We start from the raw sequence: 23,556 nt of genomic DNA, 5'->3' as shown, positions 1-23,556 counted from the left end.
GGCCCAGCTCAGTGGTCCAACCTTGTTCTTTCAACGGGCTACAAAGGTGAAGTCAGTTACTCCTGGTTTCTAGGAGTCTACTCTGTAGACTGAGGCAGGTTTCAGAGAAGCAGGTTTGAGCAGGATTTCCAAGTAGGTCAAGGGCAGAAGGCATCTAAGAACAGCACTCTAACTAAATGCTGCTGGAGAGGACGTGAGCTCAGCGCTGAGCAGTAAAGAACTTTACACAAAGTTTAGCACTAGAAATGTGTTTCTTATGTGTTAAGTGGTTTTCCTGCATGCCCGGTGTTCGCCAAGGCCAGAAGAGAGTGTTGCACCCCAGCAGGGAGCTATAGACAGCAGTAAACTGCTATATGAATGCGGGGAACCAAACTGGTGCCTTCTGGAAGAGTAGTGAGTGCTCTTAAGTTTAAAGGATAACCTCTAGGAAGACTATCCATAGCTTTTATTATTTTTTGTTTGGTTTTTTGAGATAGGGTTTCTCTATGTAACCTTGGCTGTCCTGGAGCTCACTCTATAAACCAGACCAGCCTTGAACTCAGATGTGCTGGTGTCTGCCTCCCTGGTGCTGGGATAAAAGGTGTGTTCTAACCCCACCACACTCGGCTTTCACCAATTTTAATGGTGTTCCCAGTAACAACCATCACCTTAGTATATACACAAATATGCACAGCAACCTGTTTTTAAACTATATATCACTGTATTAGCATGAGTTAAAAGATATAAACCACGCAGGTGTTAAGTGTGCTGAAATAGACTGATGTATGATTTAACAAAACGCAATTGCTCATAAAACCTGACACATTCAGAACGCAAGCTTTCACAAGAAACGGCTTTAAGCCACTCATTTCAGTAAGAATAAATTAACAGAAAAAAATTACCACACTCAGAAAAAAAATTTTTTTAAGGTTTTATTCTTACAGTTTGAGGGGAAAAGTTTTCCATATAGGTTGGTTTAAATTTTTTTCTTTCTTGATTCCGTTACATATAAAATTATAACAAAGGGAAAGCAAGTGAAGATGGGGGTCCCAGAACCTAAGCAGATTAGGATGTATAGCAAAAAGGGTTTGTTTTTGTTTTTGGGTTTTTAAAGACAGAGTTTCTCTGTGAAACAGCTCCAGCTGACCTGGGACTCACTTTGTAGATCAGGCTGGCCTTGAACTCACAGAGATCCGCCTGCCTCTGTCTCCCAAGTGCTGGGATCAAAGGCATACACCACCATGTCTGGCACAAGTATAATTTCTAATAAAGAATTTAAGACTACCCCAAGTCCTATTAAAATCTCACATTTCTTTAGTGATTCTAACTTTCACGCAGGATATGTTTTTTTGTTTCTTAAAGTTATAAGCATCATATTTTTGTTTTTCAGTTGCAAAAGAAATACATGCTGACTATAAAAAAAGACACATGAGTATTTAATGTTTTGCTACCAGTCACATACTCTTTAAAGGACTGACTTGTAACATTTTAGTATGTGGTTTCATTTTCAAAAAGTCATGAGCAAAGATCTGTATGTTGCATGAGGAAAAAATTTAAGTGATTATATTTTCAAGCTTTAACATAATTTTTAATTGTTCAAAAACTCATACAGGGATTGACTATGTTTTTTTGTTTGTTTGGGGGGTTTTTGTGGGGGAGGGTATTGGTTTTGTTGTTGTTTGGTTGTTTTTGTTTTGTTTGTTTTCAAGATAGGGTTTCTTTGTGTAGCCTTGGCTGTCCTGGAGCTCTGTAGACCAGGCCAGCCTGCTGGGATTAAAGGTGTGTACCACCAGTGGGCTGTTTTTGTTTTGTTTTGTTTTTTTAAAGATTTATTTATTGTATATACAGTGTTCTGCCTGCATATACACCCGCAAGCCAGAAGAGGGCACCAGATCTAACTATAGATGGTTGTGAGCCACCATGTGGTGGCTGAGAATTGAACTCAGGACCTTTGGAAGAGCACCCAGTGCTCTTAACCTCTGAGCCATCTCTCCGGCCCCCAGTGGGCTGTTTTTTACTTCTCAGTAAGAAGATATAATTTTTCAAATATGGAGTCAATTCCCCAGGTTTTATGTCGTTCTTCAAAAACATCAGCCTCTTCAAGGCAACGGATGTTGCACTTTGTACCTGAAGTAAGAAGGTAACAAGTTAAAATGTTGTGAAGGACATTAGGCATGCTTCTGGAAATGCTCTTGAGGATTGTGTGGCTGAAAATCTTTACTCTTTGTGTCTATGTCTGTGTGTGTGTGTGTGTGTGTGTGCATGCACACGTGGACACATGAGTGTGTGAGTGTGGCAGCCTGTGGCAGATACTTGGTGTCATCTGTATCACTCTCTACTTTTATCTTCTCAGACAGGGGCTCTCACTGATCCCAGGGCTCGTAACTGGTCAGCAAGCTCTGTAATCGGCCTGAGCCCCCTCCACTGCCAGGTGCTAGGAGCTCGCACGGTCACGAGCGGCCAGGTCTGACTTTGATGTGGGTGCTGGGAATCCAGACTCTGGTCTTCAGGCCTGCATGGCAGGCACTTGACAGACTACACTGTCTTCCCATCCGTTCCGCTCTTGCTTTTTGAGACAAAGGTGTCAGGTAAACTAAGCTGGCCTTGAGTTCACTATGTAGCTAAGGCTGACCTTGACCCTCTGACCCTCTGGCACTAGCCTCCCTGGAGCTGGCACTGTAGGTGGCATCTTTATCATAAAGCACACAGAGAAGGCGGCACATTATGGAGACCTGACCCTTCCACTAAATGCTCTCTGCTCTTGACATTTTATATACTTTAACTGCATGCACTAATAGTGCACTAGCAACTCAAAAGTCCACTGTTGACTTTCTCGTTTATTTTTTTTAACTCTGTTTTTTTTTTTTTTTTGGACAGGCTTTTCTTCTTGGTCCAGACTCAGGCTGACCTGAGACTTTCTTCCTTCCTGACTCACTACCTGAGGGCTGAGATTACAATTGTGCCTATTATGCTTGGGTTTGTTTTGTTTTATTTTTTGTTGAGACAGGGTTTCTCTGTGCAGTCTTGACTGTCTTGGACTTGCTTTGTAGACCAGGCTGCCCTGGAACTCACAGAGATCCACCTGCTTCTGCCTCCCAGAGTGCTGAGATTAAAGGCGTGCGCCACCATGCCCAGCTCACCATGCTTGATTTGCTGACTTTATGTAAAAAGAACATAATTGGGGTGGGAGATAGTCCAGCAGCTATAGCGTAAAGTTCCCAGGGCTTTGATGCCTCTGGCCTCTATAGACACGTGCATATACTCATACATCACATATATTCATAAGCATGGTTAGAATAATAAAAATTAATCCTTAAAAATAAGCATAAAGAGTATAACTTCTAACCTATGATAAGGGTGCCTGCTGCCTTCCCGACAACCTGAGTTGATCCTCAGAATGGAAGGAAAGAACAGGTTGGCCTGTGACTGCCACAAGTCACAAACACACACACACACACACACACACACACACACACAGAGAGAGAGAGAGAGAGAGAGAGAGAGAGAGAGACAGACAGACAGACAGACAGACAGACAGACAGACAGACAGACAGACACAGACACATATGCACACACACGTAATAAAAAAGGAATGTTAACTTACCAAATAACCTTTTAAGTTCAGCATCTGGGACATAAAATGGTGGGCCTAGGAAAAAAGAGGTGTGATGAAGAATGATTTACTTTTCCAACTCAAATACCAAAGACAAACAAAGTCTTGGGGTTACAAGACTCTTCTATAAACTACTCAGAAACCTAGACAGGTGAGGATGTAGCATGCCTTTCTGGTTGTTTTGTTTTATTGTGGGTTGTGTGTGTGTGTATGTGTGTACGCACATGTGTGAATTTTAAAGATAGGGTCTTATGTAGCTCTGGCTGGCCTTAAAGGGAGACTTTGTCTCAAAACTAAAACCAAACCGCACTCTTTCAGAGATTTTTCCTACGACCCCACACCTCCTCGTGCCTCTTCCTTGCTTGGCTGAACTCCTGTGGGGATGTTTTTGAGTGTGCATCAACACTCAAGCCATGCAGCTCCGCCTCGGGGAACAGCAGAGCCAGGCAATGCCCATGGCATCTCTCTCTCCTAATCTAGCGCTTGTGAGACATCTCTTTACATTAGTGTCCGCCCTCTCCTCCTTCTATGGTTTGCACTATGACCGATGAACAAAACAGGAAAGGCATATAAGGAAACATGGACAGTGAGGAAGACCACAAAGGGTCTACTGTTCTCATTAGCCCAGTGCGCGTCCTGTGAGATGAGATAGGAAAAAGTAATTCTTATGTTTATAGACTTGAATGGAGAAATGAGGCAAACAAAACCAAATGTTACGGCCAGGCTGTGGTGGCGCATGCCTTTAATCCCAGCACTCGGGAGGCAGAGGCAGGCAGATCGCTGCGAGTTCAAGGCCAGCCTGGTCTACAGCGCAAGTTCCAGGACAGCTAGAGCTGTTATATAGAGAAACTTTGTCTTAAAAAACAAAACAAAACAACAAAAACAAGTGTTACCTGCATGCTTTGTTGGATCGTAAGAAAGGGTAGCCACAAGGTAGTGAAACCCTCCTCTCAGTATGGACAGTATTATTTCTGCATAGCTAGAAAGAACACAAAAAGTATATTTCGTTTCTCTGTACAGACAGAGGCTGGAGGGGACAGGAGGCAATGAAGGAAGCCAGCATTCACTATCAACTTCTAAGTGAGTTTCTCTCATAATTGTATAAACCTTTGTGGTGGTTTGGATGAGAATACCCCCAGAGGCTCGTTTACTTGAATTCTAGTTCCCAGTTGGTGGAATTATTTGTGAAGAACTAGGGAGTGTGGCCTTGTTGTAGGAGGTGTGTCACAGGGCTGGGCTTTGAAGCTTCCAAAGCCCATGGCAGGCCCAGCTAGGCCCAGTCTCGTGCGCTCGCCCTCCCTCCCTCCCTCCCTCCCTCCCTCCCTCCCTCCCTCTCTCTCTCTCTCTGCCCTCTGCCAGCAGATTAGGATGTGAGTTCTCAGCTATTGCTCCAGTGCTATGCCTGTCTACCCGCTGACATGTCTGCACCACCGTGATGGTCATAGACTGACCCTCTGAAGCTGTAAGCACGCTCCCAATGAAATACTTTCTTTTATAAGCTGCCTCAGTCATGGTGTCTCTTTATTACGACAGAATAGTGATTCAGATGACCTTAGTGTCCCTTGCCCAGGCTGGCCTCAGATTCACTATGTAGGCAAGGCAATCCTGAATTCCTGATCCTTCTGCCTCCACTTCATACATGCTGGGATTATAGGCATGGGACACCACACCAATTTATAGCATGCTGAGTTGGAACCAAGGGCTTTGTGCATGCCAGGCAGGGTTTTCTGTCTTGTTTTTTTTTTTTTTTTTTTTAGATTTTATTTATTTTTATTTGATGTGTGTGGGTGTTTTACCTGGCTCACATATTTATTTTCTTTGAATTGCTACAGTGACTCTTAGAGGTCATTTAATGTGGAGCTCTGAGCAAACTCTGCAGGTTCGAATCTCAACTGTCAGGTACTAGCTGCCTAACTTGGGACATATCTCTTTGCCCTTAACTTTCTCATGTGCAAATTAGAATCAAGGCAGCACCTATGTTACAGGGCTGCCAGGCTAGTTAAATGTGGTAACACACACTGCGTATTTCAAACTATGCCTGGCACTGGATGAGAGTCCAACAAGTGTTAGCATTGGTTATGATACTCGCAGAAACAGCCTCAGGTCACACAGGGGTAAACTGAGGCCAAGAGAACCATGGTACTTTGGTCAAGGCAACCGAGCTTGCAAAGTGACTGAGCCACTGGCTTCACACGTATGTTAGCCTTCCTCAGACTCAGCTAAACACTAAGACAACTGAAGAAATCAGCTTACCAGCCACGATCACCTGGGTTGACAGCCACCAGCGCTCCTCTATCCCAAACCCTGTCAAACTTGCCGATATTCGCTCTGCTCAAGAGAGGGGAAAGGTCGTTACATTTTGTCTGAAAAAGGTCAAATCTCAAACAGGATGTCTGATGTTCCCCAGGGGACATGTTGGGACTTCACCCGTCGTCAAGGTATCAGGATCTCATGTCAGCTTTTTTTCTTCATAGACTTTGGTGGGGTGTACTGACCCGCTTGTGGGGACTGTTCACTTCCTAACTTCATCAGCATCCTGTTTTGCTGTGACTTGGGAAAAAGAGGGAGGGACAGAGGGCAGTGAGTGACAGCTCTGTTCCCAGGTACCAGCTCAGGCATCAGGCTCTGTCAGGTACCATACTGCCTCTTGTACCTTGTGATTCGTTGTGGTTACAGGCTCGGGTGTCTGGTAGAAGACAGTCTTCCTCTCCCTACCTTCACCTACCTGCTCTGCACCACAACAACAATTCTGAAAGTCTGGGGGCTATCCCCACGAACTGGAAGGACAAAGCTTTCGTAAGAACAGCTGCAGGACAGCAGCACTTGATACTGCAGAAGTGGACAAGAGTGTTATACAATCCCCACCCCAGTATTGCCTAGCAAGGCCCACCATCATTGTTATTATTATTACCCAGTGTGTGTGTGTGTGTGTGTGTGTGTGTGTGTGTGTGTGTGTGTGGTGTGTGTGTGTGTAGGTGGAAGTCAGAGGACAACTTTCAGGAGTTAGTTCTTTCCTCCCACTGTAGGTTTTGGGGACTGAATCTAGGTCATGAGGCTTGTATTACAATCTTTATTCTCTGAGCCATCTTGCTGAACCAAGGACACCCCTGCTTTTTTTTTTTTTTTAAAGATAGCATCTTGCCATATAGCCTTGGCTGGCCTGGAACTTTCTATCTAGACCACTAGACCAGGCTGGCCTCGAACTCACAGAGATCTGCCCGTTTCAAGTGCTGCATTAAAGACGTGTACCACCGTGCCTTCTTAAATGAACAAGTGGGTGGTTCAGAGAGTAAAGAAGCACTTATCACGTGAGCACAGGGACGTGAGTGCAGACAGCCCGAACCCATGGAAAAGCAAGACATGCTTATAATACCACTGCTCCTATGGCAAGATGGGAGGTGAGGACAGCAGCGTCCCCAGAAGCTCGGAGGCCAGCTGGTCTGGAGTACAAAGTGGCCATGAAACAGGGTGGTAGGCAAGAACTGGCACCTACGGTTGTGTTCTGATCACCACTCATGTACCATAACATGCACACACTCATGCTTTCACACACTCAGTCACATACACTCACACACACACTCATATACACATTGGCACAGATAGAGAACTCAGTCACACAGATACATACACTAACATTTACACACACGTACTCATACACGTTTACACATATATCACACATACCCACTCATGACCTCACACATACATACTTACCCACACACACATTCACTCTTACATACACACTCTCACAGACTCACTTACACTCACAGTTACACACACACTCATTCACACACTGCCATAACGCTGTAGATAGTGCACTCGGTCCTACCTGGGAAGATCAAAAATGCTGCAGCAGTACAACGAAATGTTCCCTGAAGAACTCTGTAACAAAACAACATAAACCACTTTTTATACCGAACTATGGAATGTCTAAATGATCAAGGAAAGGAAACAGGGCCCAGACAAAGCCAAGGAGAGGGAGGGAACACATATTAAACATATAACTGACGTTTAACTGTACCTTATGTTTTTTTTTAAAAACATGGATGGGGACCAGCTAGATGGCTCAGAGGGTAAGGTGCTTGCAGCCAAGCCAGACAACCTGTGTTTAATCCCTGGTGGATTACATGGTGGATGTCCCATAAGCTGTCCTCTGACCTCCATATGTGACCACAGAATATGCACATATACATACATACATACATACACACACACACACAAAAACATATTCTATCACATATATACTTTTTTCCCCCCCTGAGACAGGGTTTCTTGTGTAGCCTTGGCTGTCCTGGACTTGCTTTGTAGACCAGGCTGGCCTCGAACTCACAGCAATCTACTTGCCTCTGCCTCCCTGAGTGCTGGGATTAAAGGCATGTGCCACCACGCCCTATCTATATGTCTTTTTCTAATATCAATTTATCTAGCTATTATTTATCATCTATATATCAATATATCACCAATATGCTTAGCTCCAACTCTTTCATTTATCTTTAATATCTATCTACCTATGTATCATCTATCTCCCTCCCTAGCTAGCGTCTATTTATCTACCTACCTTTCTATCTGTCTATCATCTTTTGTTTTGAGAGAACAATCTCAGGATGTAGCATAGGCTAGCCTTCAACCAATGACCCTCCTGTCTCTGCCTTATTAGTGCTGAGCTGCCACCTGCTGAAGGTCTACCTACCCAAAGTGTATGACGTGTGGGGAATCTGTGGTGAAGAGCAGCCATCTGCCACTTGTTTAACATCTTCACTTAATCATGGTAAAGAAAAAAAAAATCAGTTTTTGGTAAGGCACAGAAATACTTAGTCACCACAAGTGATGCAAACCTTAAATACTTTGGCACCAGCAATTTCAGTAAGTGGTTCTTCAGTGTACGAAAGATTCTGTTCCGAGAAAAATTCCCGAATCCCAATTTCACTGATTTCGACACCAACTACAGTGTGGCCCCGGTCTGCAAACCTGCGGAAAACCACATTTACACTTCAGTTTTACATCATATATACCACAAAATAAAAACCACAATAAATAGACATGGTTTCCCCTCTCCCCTGCCTGGGAATACAGCTCAGTGTTAGAATCCCTGCTGTGCCTAAGGCATGTGGATCTCTGTGAGTTCAAGGCCAGCCTGGTCTACAAAACAAGTTCAGGACACCCAAGGCTACACAGAGAAACTCTGTCTTGAAACCCTCCCCCCCAAAAAGATGCCTTGTGTGTATTTTCATATTGTATATGTGCATCTGCACATACAAGTGCACATACACACACATATATCACATATAGACAGAGAGAGAAAAAAACCTATCAGTGTCACATTGGATAAACAGCACAATGAGACACTGCCCTTTGGATGGGGTCCCAAACTTGGTTGCAGAAGGTGGGTGTTGGAAACTGTTGTTTGAATTGCTGTCAAGTTCTGGGATGAGGGAACCTTAATAGGAAGTTTCTGAAACCACATGTGGAGGAGAAAGGCTGAGCCTTGGGGTAAACTGAGGTAGCAAGGCACTGTTTGAGGAGCATACGTGTGCACTTAGTCTATTCACACGCAGTGAAAGTCATCTTGGCAGAGTTTGTCTTTCCCATGTCTTCCTCAGATGAAGTCACAGGTGAATGAAGGTGAACATCACATGATGTTCCAACCGCTCTCTCGTATATTGACTGGGGATGGAAGTCACATTTTGAAACAAGAGCGAGACAGACTGTGCCTATTATCTTCACAAGAGTGCACGCTCCCAATGTGGGCAGAGCACCAACTATTTATAGTTCTAAAAGGAAACATACTAATAACTTGTCTTTCACAGTGCCCAGGGGATTTGTACTCTAGCATATAGAGACTAATTCTTTCATCCTCGTGCTTTTAAAGTTATAAAATATGAGCAAAGAAGTTATCCAAATTGACTGCGCGTTTTGTATTTCCCACTCAGCACATGCATTTAGCCTGGAATACAAACAAGGCAAAAGTGAAACCCTAAAATAACTTTCATATTTCTTTTTAATGCTTTTTAGCCTCTGTTCTTGGTTAGTTTAACTGCTCCTACATAGAGCAGTTACATGAATAATAATTACTCTAATATGATAACTTACGTGCAATTAGTAGTTTGATTCTGTTTTACTTTTGTTTGTTTGTCTGTTTTTGTTTTTCAAGACAGGATTTCTCAGTGTATCCTTGGTTGTCCTGGTCTCGCTTTGTAAACCAGGCTGGCCTCGAACTCACAGTGATTCACCTGCCTCTGCCTCCTAGAGTGCTGGGATTACAGGCATATGCCACCAGGCCTGGCTTGATTGGTATTTTTATTTTAATTTTTATTATTATTTTGCAGTTTGGAGAAGTGAACCCTGAGTCTGTGGATTCTAGGCAAGTACCCTCCCACTGAATTACAACCCCAAATCCCGGGTATTTGATACAAATGGATTGAGACCCCAAAATATTCAACAACCACACCCAGCTAGCCAGCTATATGGTTTCATTAATGTTGTGCAAAAGCTCTGCTCTAGCCGCAAGATCACCACTTCTGCTTAGAGTTGTTTTCTCACAGGCATTCTGCAAAGTCAAAGTGGTAAGAGCCCACTAAAATATATGTCTAATAAGAAATATAATTCTTAATTTCATGGCCACACTTGAATATCGGTCCTTAACAGCCATTTAAAAATTTTACTTGTTGAATTTATTTTTCACTTAAGAGCATGTGGGTGTTGCTGTGTGTATGCTGTGCGTTTGTGTATGCACAGAAGGCAGAAGGGGTCGTTACAGGTGGTTGTGAGCCACCTGATGTGGGTGCTGGTAATTGAACGTGGGTCCTCTGAAAGAGCGGCAAGTACCCTTCACCACTGAGCCACCTGTTTAGCCCCATAACAGCCATTTACTATATGCTCTCAGCTACAAGCTGAGATAGTGTGGGCTGTAAAAAAAAATGTACTCTCTCTATTGGAGAATAAAATACAAATGCATGTATGTTTTGTGGGTAGATCACTGTTATTTACATTGGGGCGGGGCAGAACATTTCAAAGTCGGGCTTGCATTTACTAACTTTTCCTACCAATCTTTTGCTCTTTCCTCTTAGTGATAGAAGGTTCTTAACATCTAAGGTTTTAAGGAAATACACATCTCGGAGGATGTGTCTGTGGCTGTGCTTTGTGTTGCAGCAGTGTTTTGTGTAAAAAAGAATCCGTGGGGTTGTGACTCAGGGCAACCTTGCAGAAAAAGTGGCTTGTTACTTAGCGTGAGCTCTGTAGAGGGCTGCTCCTAAGAACCACGCTCCTGACCACTGGTTTTTATAACAACAACAACAACAAAAAAACCTCCTGTTTGTTTATGGGCGGGAGAGAGCGGAGCTCAACTCTGGACTATAAACACTGCCCTGCTACAGCTTGTGGGACAGTTTGTGTTTTTCTGTTGCCTTCCATTTCAAACATCCATAGGTTTTGAAATTTCTAAGCCACTTACAAACATTATTAAATGACATACAAAGAGCCAAGAGACATGAAAAATAAGGTGGTGTTCCCCACTGGTTCCAAACAAATTCACCTCCTAAATGCTAAGCTCACAGGTGTGTCCACCACCCGTGTTTTAAGTAACACTGGGGACTGAACCCAGGGCATGTGCGTGCTAGGCAAGAGCTCTTCTGGCTGTGCTAACCCCTCAGAACCCTGCTCCTTTGTTTGCTTGTTTGTTTGTTTGGGTTTTTGTCTTTGAAACAAAATACAGAAGACAAGGTCATACCCGATTCAGTTTGCCCTCCTGTTGTTTAGAAATCTACCTCTAATTTTATAACTATTACAGAATCTCCTAAAAATAAAGACACTCTTACGTTTGAGAATGGTATTTTGTTGCTGTTGGTGATGGGTTTTTGCTTGCTTGTTTGTTTGTTTTCGAGACAGAGTTTCTCTGTGTAGCTTTGCCTGCCCTGGAAATCACTATGTAGAGCAGGCTGGCCTGGAACTCAGAGATCTGCCTGCCTCTGCCTCAGGAGTGCTGTGATTAAAGGTATGCGCCACCACTGTTGGTGATTTTATTGTTCTTTGCATGTTTTGTTGACTGGCTTTTTGATACAAGGTCTCATCTAATCCAGCATGTAGCCAAGGCTAGCCTTGAGCTCCTGATCCTCTTGCTGCCCACCTCCCGAGCTCTACTATTATGGCCTGTTCTGCCACATGTGACTGAGAATTTTTGTTTTAACCCCCACACAGCCTGTTAAACAGTCACCCCAAGTATCATGCCACAGAAACTAGTTAGTGCTTACTTGTCCATTACCATTTCATCTCAACTGCTTTTCCACAGAGAGGGAAAAACACCCTCAGTCCACTCTGGCCGTTAAGAAATGTATCCAAATGCTTCTTTAATAGCCTGGGGGAGAAAAGCCAAAGTCACAACAACGCCTGCTTTAACTAGCCCACACGCACAGGAGAGGGGACGAGTAGAATCTGTGACACTAAGAGCCCCTCATGTGTTCTCTCAGTACTCCCAACAACGCAACAAGGAGGTAATGTTAATCATTACAGCCTGGACTTTACACTTCAAGGAACAGGGCAGTTTAAAAAGAAAAAAAAAAAAAAAAAGAAAGAAAGAAAGAAAGAAACAGGGCAGCTAGGTTACTTGCTTTACTACCCTGCTACTCAGTGTTACGTATAACTAAATGAGTTCTCATGACTGGGACACCAAAGATGCTTGTGTTTCCTCAAGTGACATATTTGGAAAAGTCTGCCATAATCATCCCATTTATACTCTTATTTTTGTCGTTATGAAGGTGATGTTAATCTGGGGGTCTCTGGACCTCTATATTTTCAAAACTTCACAGAATATCCTCTCAATAAGCTTAAGTCTTCTCTTCTTTAATTTTAGTTGAAGAAGGTAATGTATGTTGTGTGTACACATCTGGGTCATGGCCCATGTCTGGAGGTCAGAGGACAAATTCCAAGAGTCAGTTTTCCCTTTCCACCATGTGGGGTTTAAGGACAGAATCTCAGGCTGTTGGGGTTGGTGACAAGTGCCTTCATCTGCTGAGGCAGCTTGCTGGCCTTCACCCTCACTTTTAGACAGACAGAGACCTAAACCTAAATGGTGTTTCAGCATTTGCTACAATGTATAAGCACCCACGACCAGTGTGAAGTAAGTACAGGTGTTTGTAAGAAAAATATGTATTTCGGGCTGGAGAGATGGCTCAGAGGTTAAGAGCACTGAGCACTGACTGTTCTTCCAGAGGTCCGGAGTTCAATTCCCAGCAACCACTTGGTGGCTCACAACCATCTGTAATGGGATCTGACGTCTTCTTCTGGCCTGCAGGTGTACATGTAGGCAGAGCACTGTATGCATAATAATAAATAAGTAAATCTTTAAAAAGGATATATTTCATAAATCTAAGATGGCATCATCCATAAGTCACATCATTATACACTGAGGAAAAAAAACACATTGCTAATTAAAGTATGGTGTGTTATGGGTACTTTCCGATCTCCAAAGGGCTGCATAATGTGAGAAGTTTACAATGTATTTCTGAAAGCAAATCCAATAATGTATTTGTATATTACTTTTATTTTGAAGTCTCTTTCTTTCTCTCCCTCTGTCTCCCTCCCTCCCTCCCTCCCTCCCTCCCTCCCTCTTTCTCTCTCTCTCTCTCTCTTTTTTTTGATAAAATCTCTTGCAAGCAAGCGCCAGCTTCAAACTCACTTATGTAGCTTCGACTTCTGATCCTCCTGTTCCCATCTCTCAAATGCTGATATTACGGGCATATGCCACCGTGCCCAGTTTGGTTCAGTGCTGCAGATCAAACCAGGAGCTTCCTGGATGCTAAGAGAGCTCTCTGTGACCTGAGGTACGCACCCACCACCACCACCACCACCAGACAGTTTCCGATAAAGCATTTCTCTGTCAGAGACCAAACGTGTCTTACTTATGCCCTTGTTCCTGATGAAATGCGATGTGGCGGGTCACCCACTTGTCTTGCCACTCTTCTAGGGTTAGTACTCGGTTCTTCTGCGCCTCAGTATCAGGGTGCTCTTTCACATCAAGTGACGTGGTATCATTCATGGTGGGTAGACAATTTTTGTCTCAGAGGCTGGCGTCCCCAGTGCCTAAGCAGAAAAATATCTATAATAATGTCATCCAGGAACATGTGATTCCATTGACGAACTATACAAAACCCTTCTGCCTTGGCAATAGCTTTTTAAAAAATTGTGTCAACATCAAAGACAGGAGTGGCGTCACATGCCCCCAGTACTTGGGAGACAGAGAGGGAAGAGGGTTGTTGCAAATTGCAGGCCAGCCTGGTCTATATAGTGGATTCCAGGGCAGCCAAGCTTACATAGCAGGACCCTGTCTCAAAAACAAACAAGACAGGAATGGTGGCATATCCCTTTAGTCCCAGCTCTAGGGAGGCAGAGGCATGTGGGTCAGGAAAGATGTCTTCAGAGAATAACCTGCACCGCAGCCTATAAGCCTACAGATGGGACAAGGGTTAGAAACCCTGTTGGAAGAAGTTAGCAAAAGGAGCCTGTGATTTAGCCTTCTCTGAACTAGAAATTTAACAACCCAACGCCCTAGTTTCATTCCTGCTCCTGTTTCTGGGAGGGTCTAGGGATCCTGTATTGTCCATAGTCATCCGTTGGCTGACCCCATGGCTAGACCAGAATTCAGCTTGTTGAACCCATGAGCTCCTTTAGCCAGCAATCCTCTGCTTTCTGTGTCTTTACCTGTCCTTCCTTTAATGTATTTAAAAAAAAAAAATCCTGACATTTGGGGCTGGAGAGATGGCTCAGTGGCTAAGAGCATTGGCTGCTCTTCCAGAGGACCCACACGGCAGCTCACAACTGTCTGCAACTCCAGTTGTGGGGGATCCGACATTTTCACGCAGACATATATGCAGGCAAAGCACCAATGCAGATAAAATAAAAATAAACAGATTTGAGAAAAAAAAAAAAAGAAAAAAGAACCAGACACATGGGTTTCAAATACTTTTCTCATAGCTTTTGGAAGGGTAGTAAAGATTGAACCTATGGGTTCATATATTGCAGACAAGCCCTCTGCCACTGAGTTATACTCTGCCTCTCTCACTTGGATGAGTATATGCACAAGAAAGGAACTGAGAGCGTAGGAACTCTATGCAACTGCAATTGCAGACTGAGCACATAAGTAGATGCCTGCCCTTCCAATATTAAGAGCAACATAATATCACCATTCTTAGGACTGGAGAGATGGTTCAGTGGTTAAGAACACTTGTTCAGGCAAAGAGCCCAGGGCAATTCCTAGAACCCACATGGTGTCTCATAGCCGTCTGTAATCCCAGTTGCAATGGATCCAATTAATGCAAGGCAATTTGTTCAGTAAAGTAAAATGAATAAATAAACCTTTAAAAAATTTTCCACGATTCCGACCTGCTTTTTAAATCACTGGTGATCACATGACTTGGATGTGATGATTTTACTTGTGAAAACAGCAAAAAAAAAAAAAAAAAAAAGCCACAAAAGCAGCAATTGTAAGGAAAGACCCTTTTGTTGCATGGTTTAGCTTCTGGGGTTAGGATTAAAGACGGGCACCCCCATCAACTCTGGGAACAAAAATGCACTTCACGGCAAGTATTTACTAACAGAAGGCTTTTTCCAGGACCTGGTGTCAGGGAGCAGAGGCCAGAATTCTGAGAGGTCAGCAGGAAGTATGGGATTATGGTGGATACAGAAAAGCAAGAGAATTGCTCTTTTTCTGTCTCTGTTTTCCACCAGAAGCCGTGATATCAAACGGTGCCCTCAGAAAGAAGTGCTCTTCTGAACATAGAATAAAGAAGACTTTACCCTGCCCAGCTCGTTGGCTGGGGCTGAAAGGATCATAAATACAATCACTTTAGCTGTTGTAACAACACCTCAGTGTGGTGCTCACTGCTCATTTCTGGAGACATAAAATTCAAAAACACAGTAAAAGTGCAAAGTACAAGGACGCGGAAAGACAAACACACAGTAATTCCCACTTATAAATGTTTACTTCCAATATGCTCATGTCCAAGACTTCCACACCTAAAAAAATACCTTTTTCTGTTTTAGGATTTTTTTCCCCCCTGAGACCTTGGCTGTGACCTTGGCTGTCCTGGACTCAATTTGTATGTAGACCAGGCTGGCCTCGAACTCACGGAGATCTGCCTCCCCGAGGGCTGGGATCACAGGCGTGTGCCATCACGCCCGGCAAGATTTTATTTTAATTAGATTAGATTAAATTAAATTAAACAGAGGGTCTATCTGGAATTCACTATGTAGTCCAGGCTGGCTTCTAACTCGTTATGATCCTCCGGCCTCAGCTCCCTCGTGCTGGGTTACAGGCGTGAACCTGGCTTCTGCTTTAGTTTTATTTTTGAATTTCGTTACACTGAAAAGCAACTTCACTGAAGTCTACAAATCTCCAGCATGGCTCAGGGAAGTATCTTACGCTTGGACGTGGTGGCTACGTAATACAATGGACTCAAAGCATTCCCAGTCTGATCTCTTTATTTCTAGTTTTTGCTACAGTTCCCGGATAGGGGTAGCTGGGTCATCTGTGCTTTTCGGACACCCCATTCATAAAAACACCGCAACAGGTTCACACAGTCTTAACAAACTACTGCCCTTCTCATACGCATGGAACTTACCTCCGCTGAGTCCAGAGGCCTGCCACAAACCCTCGCGGGTCTTTCAGTCTGATAGAGCCTAGAGCTCTGCAAGGACACGTAGACCCCGCCCCAGGGACAAAGACCCCGCCCAGTGTGGACAGGTCCCGCCCCGGAAAGATTATTCAGGCTTGGTTCCTATAGACCCCGCCCCCGGCGTGAGAACCCTGCCCAGGACGCGCAGACTGCGCCTGGCGTGCAGACCACGCCCAGGATGAGCAGCCCCTCCTAGGACGCTATGACCCCGCCCGGGCCTCTCAGGCCCCACCTTCAAACATAAGCCCCGCCCCGGCGCAAGGGCTCCGCCCAGAAAGCCTAGGCTCCGCCTCTCGCAGCTGCGGAGTTTGCGCAGTGGCGGAAATAATCGGGGCGGGGCAAGCCCCGGGACCCTCCAGCTCCTTGGGCCTGCGGGCTCCTCCCACTCCGGGTCACGGCGTGATAGGGGCGGAAGCGGCGACGGTCGAGCTGCTGCAGCTGGCGGAGCGGCTCCTGCCTTCTTGTGCAGCCCGGGGGCAGCGCTCCCCGCCTGGCCAGAGCTCTGAGGTAAGGACTCGCGGCTCCGTGGACGCGCCTGAGGGTGGCGACGGGTTTCGGGTGACAGCGCCGCACAAAGCGTCCGGCTGTGTGGCTAGTCCGGGTGGGAGGCGCGCGCGTTCCTCAGGACTCCCCAGCGTCCCGCATCTGGAAGGGGTGGCGTGGGGGACCCTGTGCGAGCCGGGGCTTCCCTTGCTGGGCTGCGGAGCCGCGGGGCTGCGGGCTTTCCCACTCGGCGCGCTCTCTGAAGCCGACTAGGAGCTGCTTGCGCCTCGGCCGGGCGGAGGTGAGTTGGGGCGGCGGCTGCACCTGGCACTCTGGAGCCGTCACCAGCCCCAAACCAGGAGGAGAGGATCCCAGTCTGGATTTCCACCCGGGGCTATAAGAAACCCTGCAGCCTGGAGGAGGGGGCCCTCACTCTGGGATCCCTTCCAGGGCCGTAGGAACCCATCAGTATGGAGACCCGGCCGGAGCGGTAGGAGAAACCCCTTAGCGAAGAGGAGGGACCCCACGCTAGACTCACATTTGGAGCTGAGGGGGGGATCCCTTAGCCTAGAGGAGGCCCTCCTCAGAGCTCCTACTCGGGGCATTGGGAGCCCCCCACCTCCAGCCGTGAAAAGAGACCCTAGGCTGCGCTCCCACTTGCGGTTTGGGGGACCCCGTAGCCGGAAGGAGGGACTCTTGCAGCATGCGGGAGGGGCCTTAGGCTGTGCTCCCACTGGTGGCCGTGGGAACCCCACAGCCAGGAGGAGGGACTCCAGACTGCCCTCCCCACCCAGAGCCGCAGCCCGGAGGAGGGCCCCCACTTTGTCCGGTGAGGAACCCCGAGGGAGGAGAAACCCCACGCTGGACTCCCATCGGGCCAGTGGGGCGCCCTGCGGCCAGGAGGAGGGACTCCAGGCTGCGCTTCCCACTCGAGGCTCCCTACCTGGGGCAACGAGGCGCCCCCAGGTTCGCAGGTGTTGCGGATACCCGGCGCAGCTTCCGGGGTGGGCTGGTGAGGAGGACTCCCGGGTTGCCTCCCCTGGGATTGCCCGGGGCCCAGGGCGCATGGGGTGGCTATTAGTCCGCGCAGCTGGCACGTGAAAAAGGCAGCAGCTGGCCCAGCTGCAGAAAGTTGGGGTTGAATGATACGGATCCCAGCCACAGAGGCTCAAGTCCTTGACCACGCCAGGTGTGGGGAATCCCTCGCTTAACACAGACACAACTCAGGGCTTTGGTTAGTCTCCAACCCCCACACACCCCAAACTCACAGTAACCCTCCTGTCTCAGCCTCTCAGCTGCGGATACAGAGTTGCCACACCTGCTTTGAATGTTTACAAAATATATTGTGAAATCCGTTCTGAGGGTACTTGAGAGAATTCTATTACTGATTGTTTCCCAGACAGGAAACAGTCAAGAAAAGACACAGGACAATAGGGAATTCGGAATTAAATTATTGAGTTGAGTATTCAGTATTAAATTATAGCACTGGGTCCATATTTCAGAAACTCAGATTATCATGGGAATATGAAATACTCTGCCTGCCTTATTTTAAATGACCCAAGGGGATTTCAGTTTCTTTCGTTAAGGATGTTTTCTAGTAGCTTTCCCTGTTCTTACAAATAACACCGCCTCCACTGTAAATTTTTACTGTATTTTGGATTCTTTTGAATTCATGTTTTTATGAATTCTATGTGTCGGTGTTTAAACTCTTGAATAAGCTACATTCAGAACACCTGTGAATTATTTAAACATAATTCTAAATATTGACATATTCACTTGTATGTTTATTTTTAATGCTTAAACAAACCAAACCCTAAAGCTCTGCCTTTAAAACGAGGAAGAAATGGGCTTATAAAGTATTGACCACAAAGCAGATTGTTTCTATTTTGTTGGGTGTCTTCACTGAGGAACCAGGCGGGCAGGAGCAGCTGTGAGTTTGTGCTTCTCCCTGTAATCCCAGCATTCATGAGACAGAGGCAGGAGGATTGCCAGTAGTCGGAGTGGTCAGGGCTACATGTGAAACCCTGCGCTAACACGAGAAGAGGTAGGTGGGAAAGCATTCATTCATTGTACTTGTTCGTTAGAACAACACTTCATTTCTGAGAGTGTGATTTACAACAGTAGTTTTCCAACTTCCCATTGTTTTCCCCTTCATTTTAATGGAGTCAGCAGCAGTGGAAAAGTGGAAACACATCACTCTCAGTTGTATAGCTGAAGGTGGAGATGTGCACTTCTTGCTTTTACAGGGTTCACGTTTCTTCAGACATTTCGTGGTGCCCGTTTGTGCCTGTTTTTCCATGGTGTAGATGTAAAGGCCTGAGACCTCTGGCAACCATGCTTGCTTGCCTTTAGGAGCTGTGCACTCCTGCTGGGTGTTGTTCAGTGTTGGATGAATCAGCACTGATTCCTTATGGTCCTCAACCTCACATTGGGCTTCCTTTTTGCTACAGTACTTAAGTATGCTAACTAGGCTTCATAAACATAGAATATTTATATATTCTAATATTTACATGTTCTATTTGTGGCTCATTTTGGGACTGCAGAATACATGTTTTTACATGTATTTTTATTTATGTGAAAATTATATTTATGTGAAGGGTTAAGTAGGACACCCTTTTGAAAGTACAAATAAGGCATGAGCTGTAGTTCAGTGATAGGTGCTTGCCTAGTAGCTTGTATTCCCCAATACAGCATAGAATAAGTTAAAGTGCAATGGGATCTAGAAAGCCTTTGTGTAACAATAGTGGGAGGTAGGTGGTGTTTTCAAAAATATTATTAGTACTTTATCAGTATAGTAGACTCCATATGGCCAATTTTATTTTTTGTGCACGTTGGGGATTTAGTTCCGGGTCTCATGCATACTGGGCTTGCCTTTTATCATTGGACTGAACTCCTAGCACCCCACCCCTGCTGGGGGCCACTGAGGCATGGAGATGGATCTTCAGGTAAAAAGGCATTGGCTGCCAAACTTAATGAGTTTGATCCCTGGAACCCACATTGGAGGAGAGAACAGGTTCCTCCCAGAGTTTGACCTCTGACTTCCACATCTGTGCTTCGGTACGTGCCCACCTCTGCCAAGTACATAAACATAAAGGAAAAAACCACCACACCTCTTTAAAAAGAAGTATTCTGCGTCTTGGAATACGCAGGATTTATGTGTTTGTAGTTAGCTTTATACTGGCTTTAAGAAAGTAATGAAAACTTCAACTGTTTACAGTATTGTCGTGATTTCTTGCATTGTGTGGATGTAAGGCCAGGCGGTGGTGGCGCACGCTTTTAATCCCAGCACTCAGGGAGGCAGAGGCAGGTGGATCTCTGTGAGTTCCAGGCCAGCGTGGTCTACAATGCAAGTCCAGGACAGCCAAGGCTACACAGAGAAACCCTGTCTTGAAAAAAAAATGTGTGAATATAAGAATTTCCCTGTGATTTTAATAAGTTATGAGAACTGGTCTTGTGGGCAAGAATATACAGATGGGAACTGAGTACTACAAGGTTAACGTGGTGTGACTTTTAAGGTTACTGTCTTCTGTGGTACCACTTCCTTGCTTCCACGTCACTTGTCCATACAATGCCCTACTTATTTTTAATTCCTTCATTTGATGTATGAGAGAGGTCACATGATAGGGAAGGCTTGAATAATTAGATCCATATGTTGTTAGCTGTAAGCTTTTTCTTACTAAATATTTTCTAATAGCTTATAATCTTTCGTGGTTTCAGTGTCTAATTTAGAGATTTTTGGGTTTTTTTTTTTTTGGGGGGGGGCTTGGTTTTGAGATAGTCTCTCATGTCCAGACTGGCCTTGAACTCACTGTGCAGCTGAAGCTGGTTATGAATTTCCAGCCCTCAGCCGCCATCTCCGTCTCTGCTGGAATTGCAGGCATGAGTGACCATGCCCAACTAGTTGTTTGTTCGTAACGCTTGTCTAACCATGCTGTTAACAGACTAGTTTGCACAGTCTTTTCTTTTGGTTTTTTGAGTCAGGGTTTCTCCGTGTGGCCTTAGCTGTCCTGGACTTGCTTCGTAGACCAGGCTGGCCTCGAACTCACAAAGATCCTCGTGCCTCTGCCTCCCAGAGTGCTGGGATTACAGGTGTGTCCCACCATGTCCAGCTGAGGTTGAAAATTCTTAGTATTTGTCTGATAGGAGATACTAGTGCTTTTATGGAATCCAGATTCCTGTATTCTATTTCTGAGTATTCCAGTACAGTGTGCCCGGTATTTGCCAGCTTGGACCAAGAAGAAATGAGTAATTTTAATACTAAAACATCACGATTCAGGAAATAGGAAACATAGTAGGTGAAGGGGCCATAACAACAGACTGACAAGGTTTCAGTGCCCTGGATTTGTTGTGTAGCAAGGGATAACCTTGGAACTTCTGATCCTCCTGCCTCTACCTCCCAAGTTTTTTTTTTTACAGGTGCACCCCAGCATGCTTGGGCTGTTGTCATTCTGTATGTGACAACACAGGCATCATGAGGGGGCTTTTTAGTCAAGCAGCACCACCCCATGACAATGGATTGAAATATTCGCAGATACTAATAATTTAATGGTTTAACCACCCCTCTCCAGATTTTCCAAAACAATGGCGGCACCTCGAGGGAGGTCAAAGAAGAGAGGTGCTTTTGAGCTTTGTCCTGATAGTCTGCCTTTGAGGAGCTCCGGGCGGCAGGTACTCTTTGTTCACTCAAGGACATAATTATGACGGGGACTGGAGAGTTAGAGCTGCACAGCCACCACCTTGTGCTGCCCTCTGTGGAGGGGCTCATGGTCGCGTGTGGAGTGTGCAGCAGGGGCTGGGAGGGCAAAGACTGGATCCCAGAGGGGTGCTGGGAGAAATCGCAGCCCAGGTGGCTGCTTCCAGAGTGTGGCATTCAGGCCGGGTCATGCCTGGCTTTATGTCATTCAAGGGAATTTGGATTTGAGCTGCTTGTTGCTTGATGTTGGAAGGTTTGTGTATAGAAGAGTATTCAGTAAAAGCTGAGTGTTTTAATTCTCTAGATTTTTTTCCCTCTAGCTTTAAATTTTTCCATACTGACTTACCTGTTTTAAGCGAGGAAAAACATTTCTTAGTTTGTAAATTATGTTTTTAAGGGTTTTTAAAAATCTTGTATGTATGAACATTTGCCTGCAGGTATGTATGTGTACCCACATATGTGTCTAGTGCCCACAGAGGTCAGAAGAGGGCATTTGATCTCCTGGTATTGGAGTTAGACAGTTGTGAGCTGCCCTGTGGGTGCCGGGAAACAAACTTGGGTCCTCTATAAGAGCAGTAAGTGCTATTATTAACTTCTGAGCCATCTCTCCAGTCCTCCAAAATGACTTATCTTGGCTGTCACTTTTTTCCTTAAGAAAAGCTCATGGATGTTTGTTCTGAACTTACCTGTCATTAAGATGGTATTTCTAGCTCCTCTAGTAAGACAGTGGGTTGTTTATACAAGCTGTGGTACTGCCCAGTACTGCCCAGCCCTGTCCTATCGCCAGGATGCTGTTGACCTTCACATTTAGAATGTCAGTTGGTTAAGTGTTTGCCTAGTGCACACGTTTTAATCCCAAATGCTACAAGCATAATGACATTTAGAAGTTCCAGCTCTCGTGTGACCTCAGTAGCAAACCTTCAGTTGCCACGAGCCCTCCTGTACGCAGTGAAATCTTGACATCAGCGGATTCTTCCATAGGCAAAGAAGAAAGTAGTAGAGAACGCAGATGAGGATGAAGATGGTTCGTCAGAGAAGAAGTACAGGAAATGTGAAAAGGCAGGCTGCACGGCAATGTATCCTGTGTGCTTTGCAAGCGCTTCTGAGAGGTCTGTTTGAAGGCTTACCTTGACCTTGTGTGTCTGCCCGTGAGCATGTGCTTTGTGGGGATAAGCATCCTCCAAGCTGTCCTTCTAAAGACAAGTGCAGGAACTGTAACCTGCTAATTCTGACTGTGTAGACAGTCACCGCACACCACAGCTTCCTCGACACTCTGGTAGTATCTAACCTAGCAGGAGAGGTCACATCCACATCAGTTGGGTCCTCAGACACCCAGCCTTCTCTGTAGCAGCCCTGGGCCTTGAGGTTCAGGGTGTAGGACATTACAGGCTCAGGCTTGTGGTAGGAACCCACGTATGGTTTTTTGTTGGCTGTTTACCTCATATAGCATGCCGCCTCTTCATATCCGTGTGCAGGTCTCAAACTCTAGAGTTGGTGATCGGAGGTAGCTTGGTTGGTACAGTGCTTGCCTAACATGTGCCAGGAGCTGGCTTCCACCCCAGTGCTCTGTAGACTGGACGTGTTGGCACACGCCTGGTAATTGGGAAGTGGAGGCAGGAGCACCAAGAGTTAGTTCAAGGTCTTCCTCAGTACACAGTAAACTGGAAGCTCGCCCAGGCTGCTATAGACCCTGCCTCAAGACAAAACCAAACCCAGAAACCTACAGCACCAACTCTAGTCCCAGCATGCATTTGTGACTGCTGTGGCACAGTTAGGACTTTTAGTTCCATAGAGAACTCTTCAGTAAAGGCTGGCTCAGTAAAATCTGAACAAACAAAATGCACCTGGGTCCGAACACAAGGTGGCCATGTCCATGGTGATGTGACTTCTTGTGCTGTGCCACCGGCCGCTTGATCAGTGGTACCGCCAGCCTGCTTGTTTGCTGTTGAGGCCGCAGCTGAGCAGATGCTATTGCGGAGTCATTGCTTCATGAGACACCATTCATGCTCCTGAGTCGTGGTTGGACTCCAGGGCCCCAGGCAGCCAGCCACCCAGCCTCAACGCCCCCTGTTGCCACTGTTCTGAGGAAGCAAGTACGTCTGTAACTTGAAATGCAAAATCTTAAC

The 23,556-nt window shown here is 45.6% G+C and overlaps 2 protein-coding genes across 7 annotated transcripts in view; one reads left to right on the top strand and one right to left on the bottom strand.

Moving 5' to 3' along the window:
- Positions 1–894: 894 nt before the first annotated feature.
- TPMT (thiopurine S-methyltransferase) lies at positions 895–16,339 on the bottom strand. 4 transcript variants are annotated; one of them, XM_084794712.1, is made up of 10 exons: positions 16,201–16,306; positions 15,377–15,470; positions 13,483–13,663; positions 11,847–11,939; positions 8,425–8,557; positions 7,419–7,471; positions 5,846–5,920; positions 4,486–4,571; positions 3,584–3,628; positions 895–2,106 (listed from the first exon to the last, which is right to left on the bottom strand). In XM_084794712.1, exons 3-10 carry the CDS (start codon positions 13,617–13,619, stop codon positions 1,994–1,996), a joined length of 735 nt encoding a protein of 244 aa, XP_084650838.1. In that variant the 5' UTR covers positions 13,620–13,663; positions 15,377–15,470; positions 16,201–16,306; the 3' UTR covers positions 895–1,993. The 4 variants fall into 4 exon arrangements, with proteins under 4 accessions (XP_084650838.1, XP_084650837.1, XP_084650839.1 ...); XM_084794711.1 differs by lacking the exon at positions 15,377–15,470 and having other exon boundaries at positions 16,201–16,339; XM_084794713.1 differs by lacking the exon at positions 15,377–15,470 and having other exon boundaries at positions 13,483–13,679; positions 16,201–16,304.
- Positions 16,340–16,630: 291 nt separating this feature from the next.
- The window catches only part of KDM1B (lysine demethylase 1B), a 42,697-nt gene continuing 35,771 nt past the window's right edge, over positions 16,631–23,556 (top strand). For 2 of the 3 annotated variants that reach the window (XM_084794707.1, XM_084794705.1), the window contains exons 1-3: positions 16,631–16,761; positions 21,306–21,405; positions 22,412–22,539. In XM_084794707.1, coding sequence (XP_084650833.1) covers positions 21,319–21,405; positions 22,412–22,539 — 215 coding nt within the window. In that variant the 5' untranslated portion in view covers positions 16,631–16,761; positions 21,306–21,318. Of the gene's footprint in view, positions 16,762–18,751; positions 18,782–21,305; positions 21,406–22,411; positions 22,540–23,556 lie in introns of those variants that run through there. The other variant, XM_084794706.1, reaches the window with a different exon arrangement.

Source organism: Acomys minous (assembly GCF_964271855.1).
Source record: "Acomys minous genome assembly, chromosome: 9".
NCBI classification, from domain to species: Eukaryota; Metazoa; Chordata; class Mammalia; order Rodentia; family Muridae; genus Acomys; species Acomys minous.
This window is presented reverse-complemented; position numbering and strand designations above follow the sequence as displayed.

Bases quoted from the DNA above. Each gene is read 5' to 3' on its own strand.
- TPMT (XM_084794711.1), bottom strand. From the start codon at position 13,619: ATGAATGATACCACGTCACTTGATGTGAAAGAGCACCCTGATACTGAG. The intron at 7,472-8,424 runs GTTTGCATCACT...GTTTTGTTACAG, and splicing joins CTGGTGCCAAAGTATTTAAG to AGTTCTTCAGGGAACATTTC. The intron at 5,921-7,418 runs GTAGGACCGAGT...TCTCTTGAGCAG, and splicing joins AGCATTTTTGATCTTCCCAG to AGCGAATATCGGCAAGTTTG.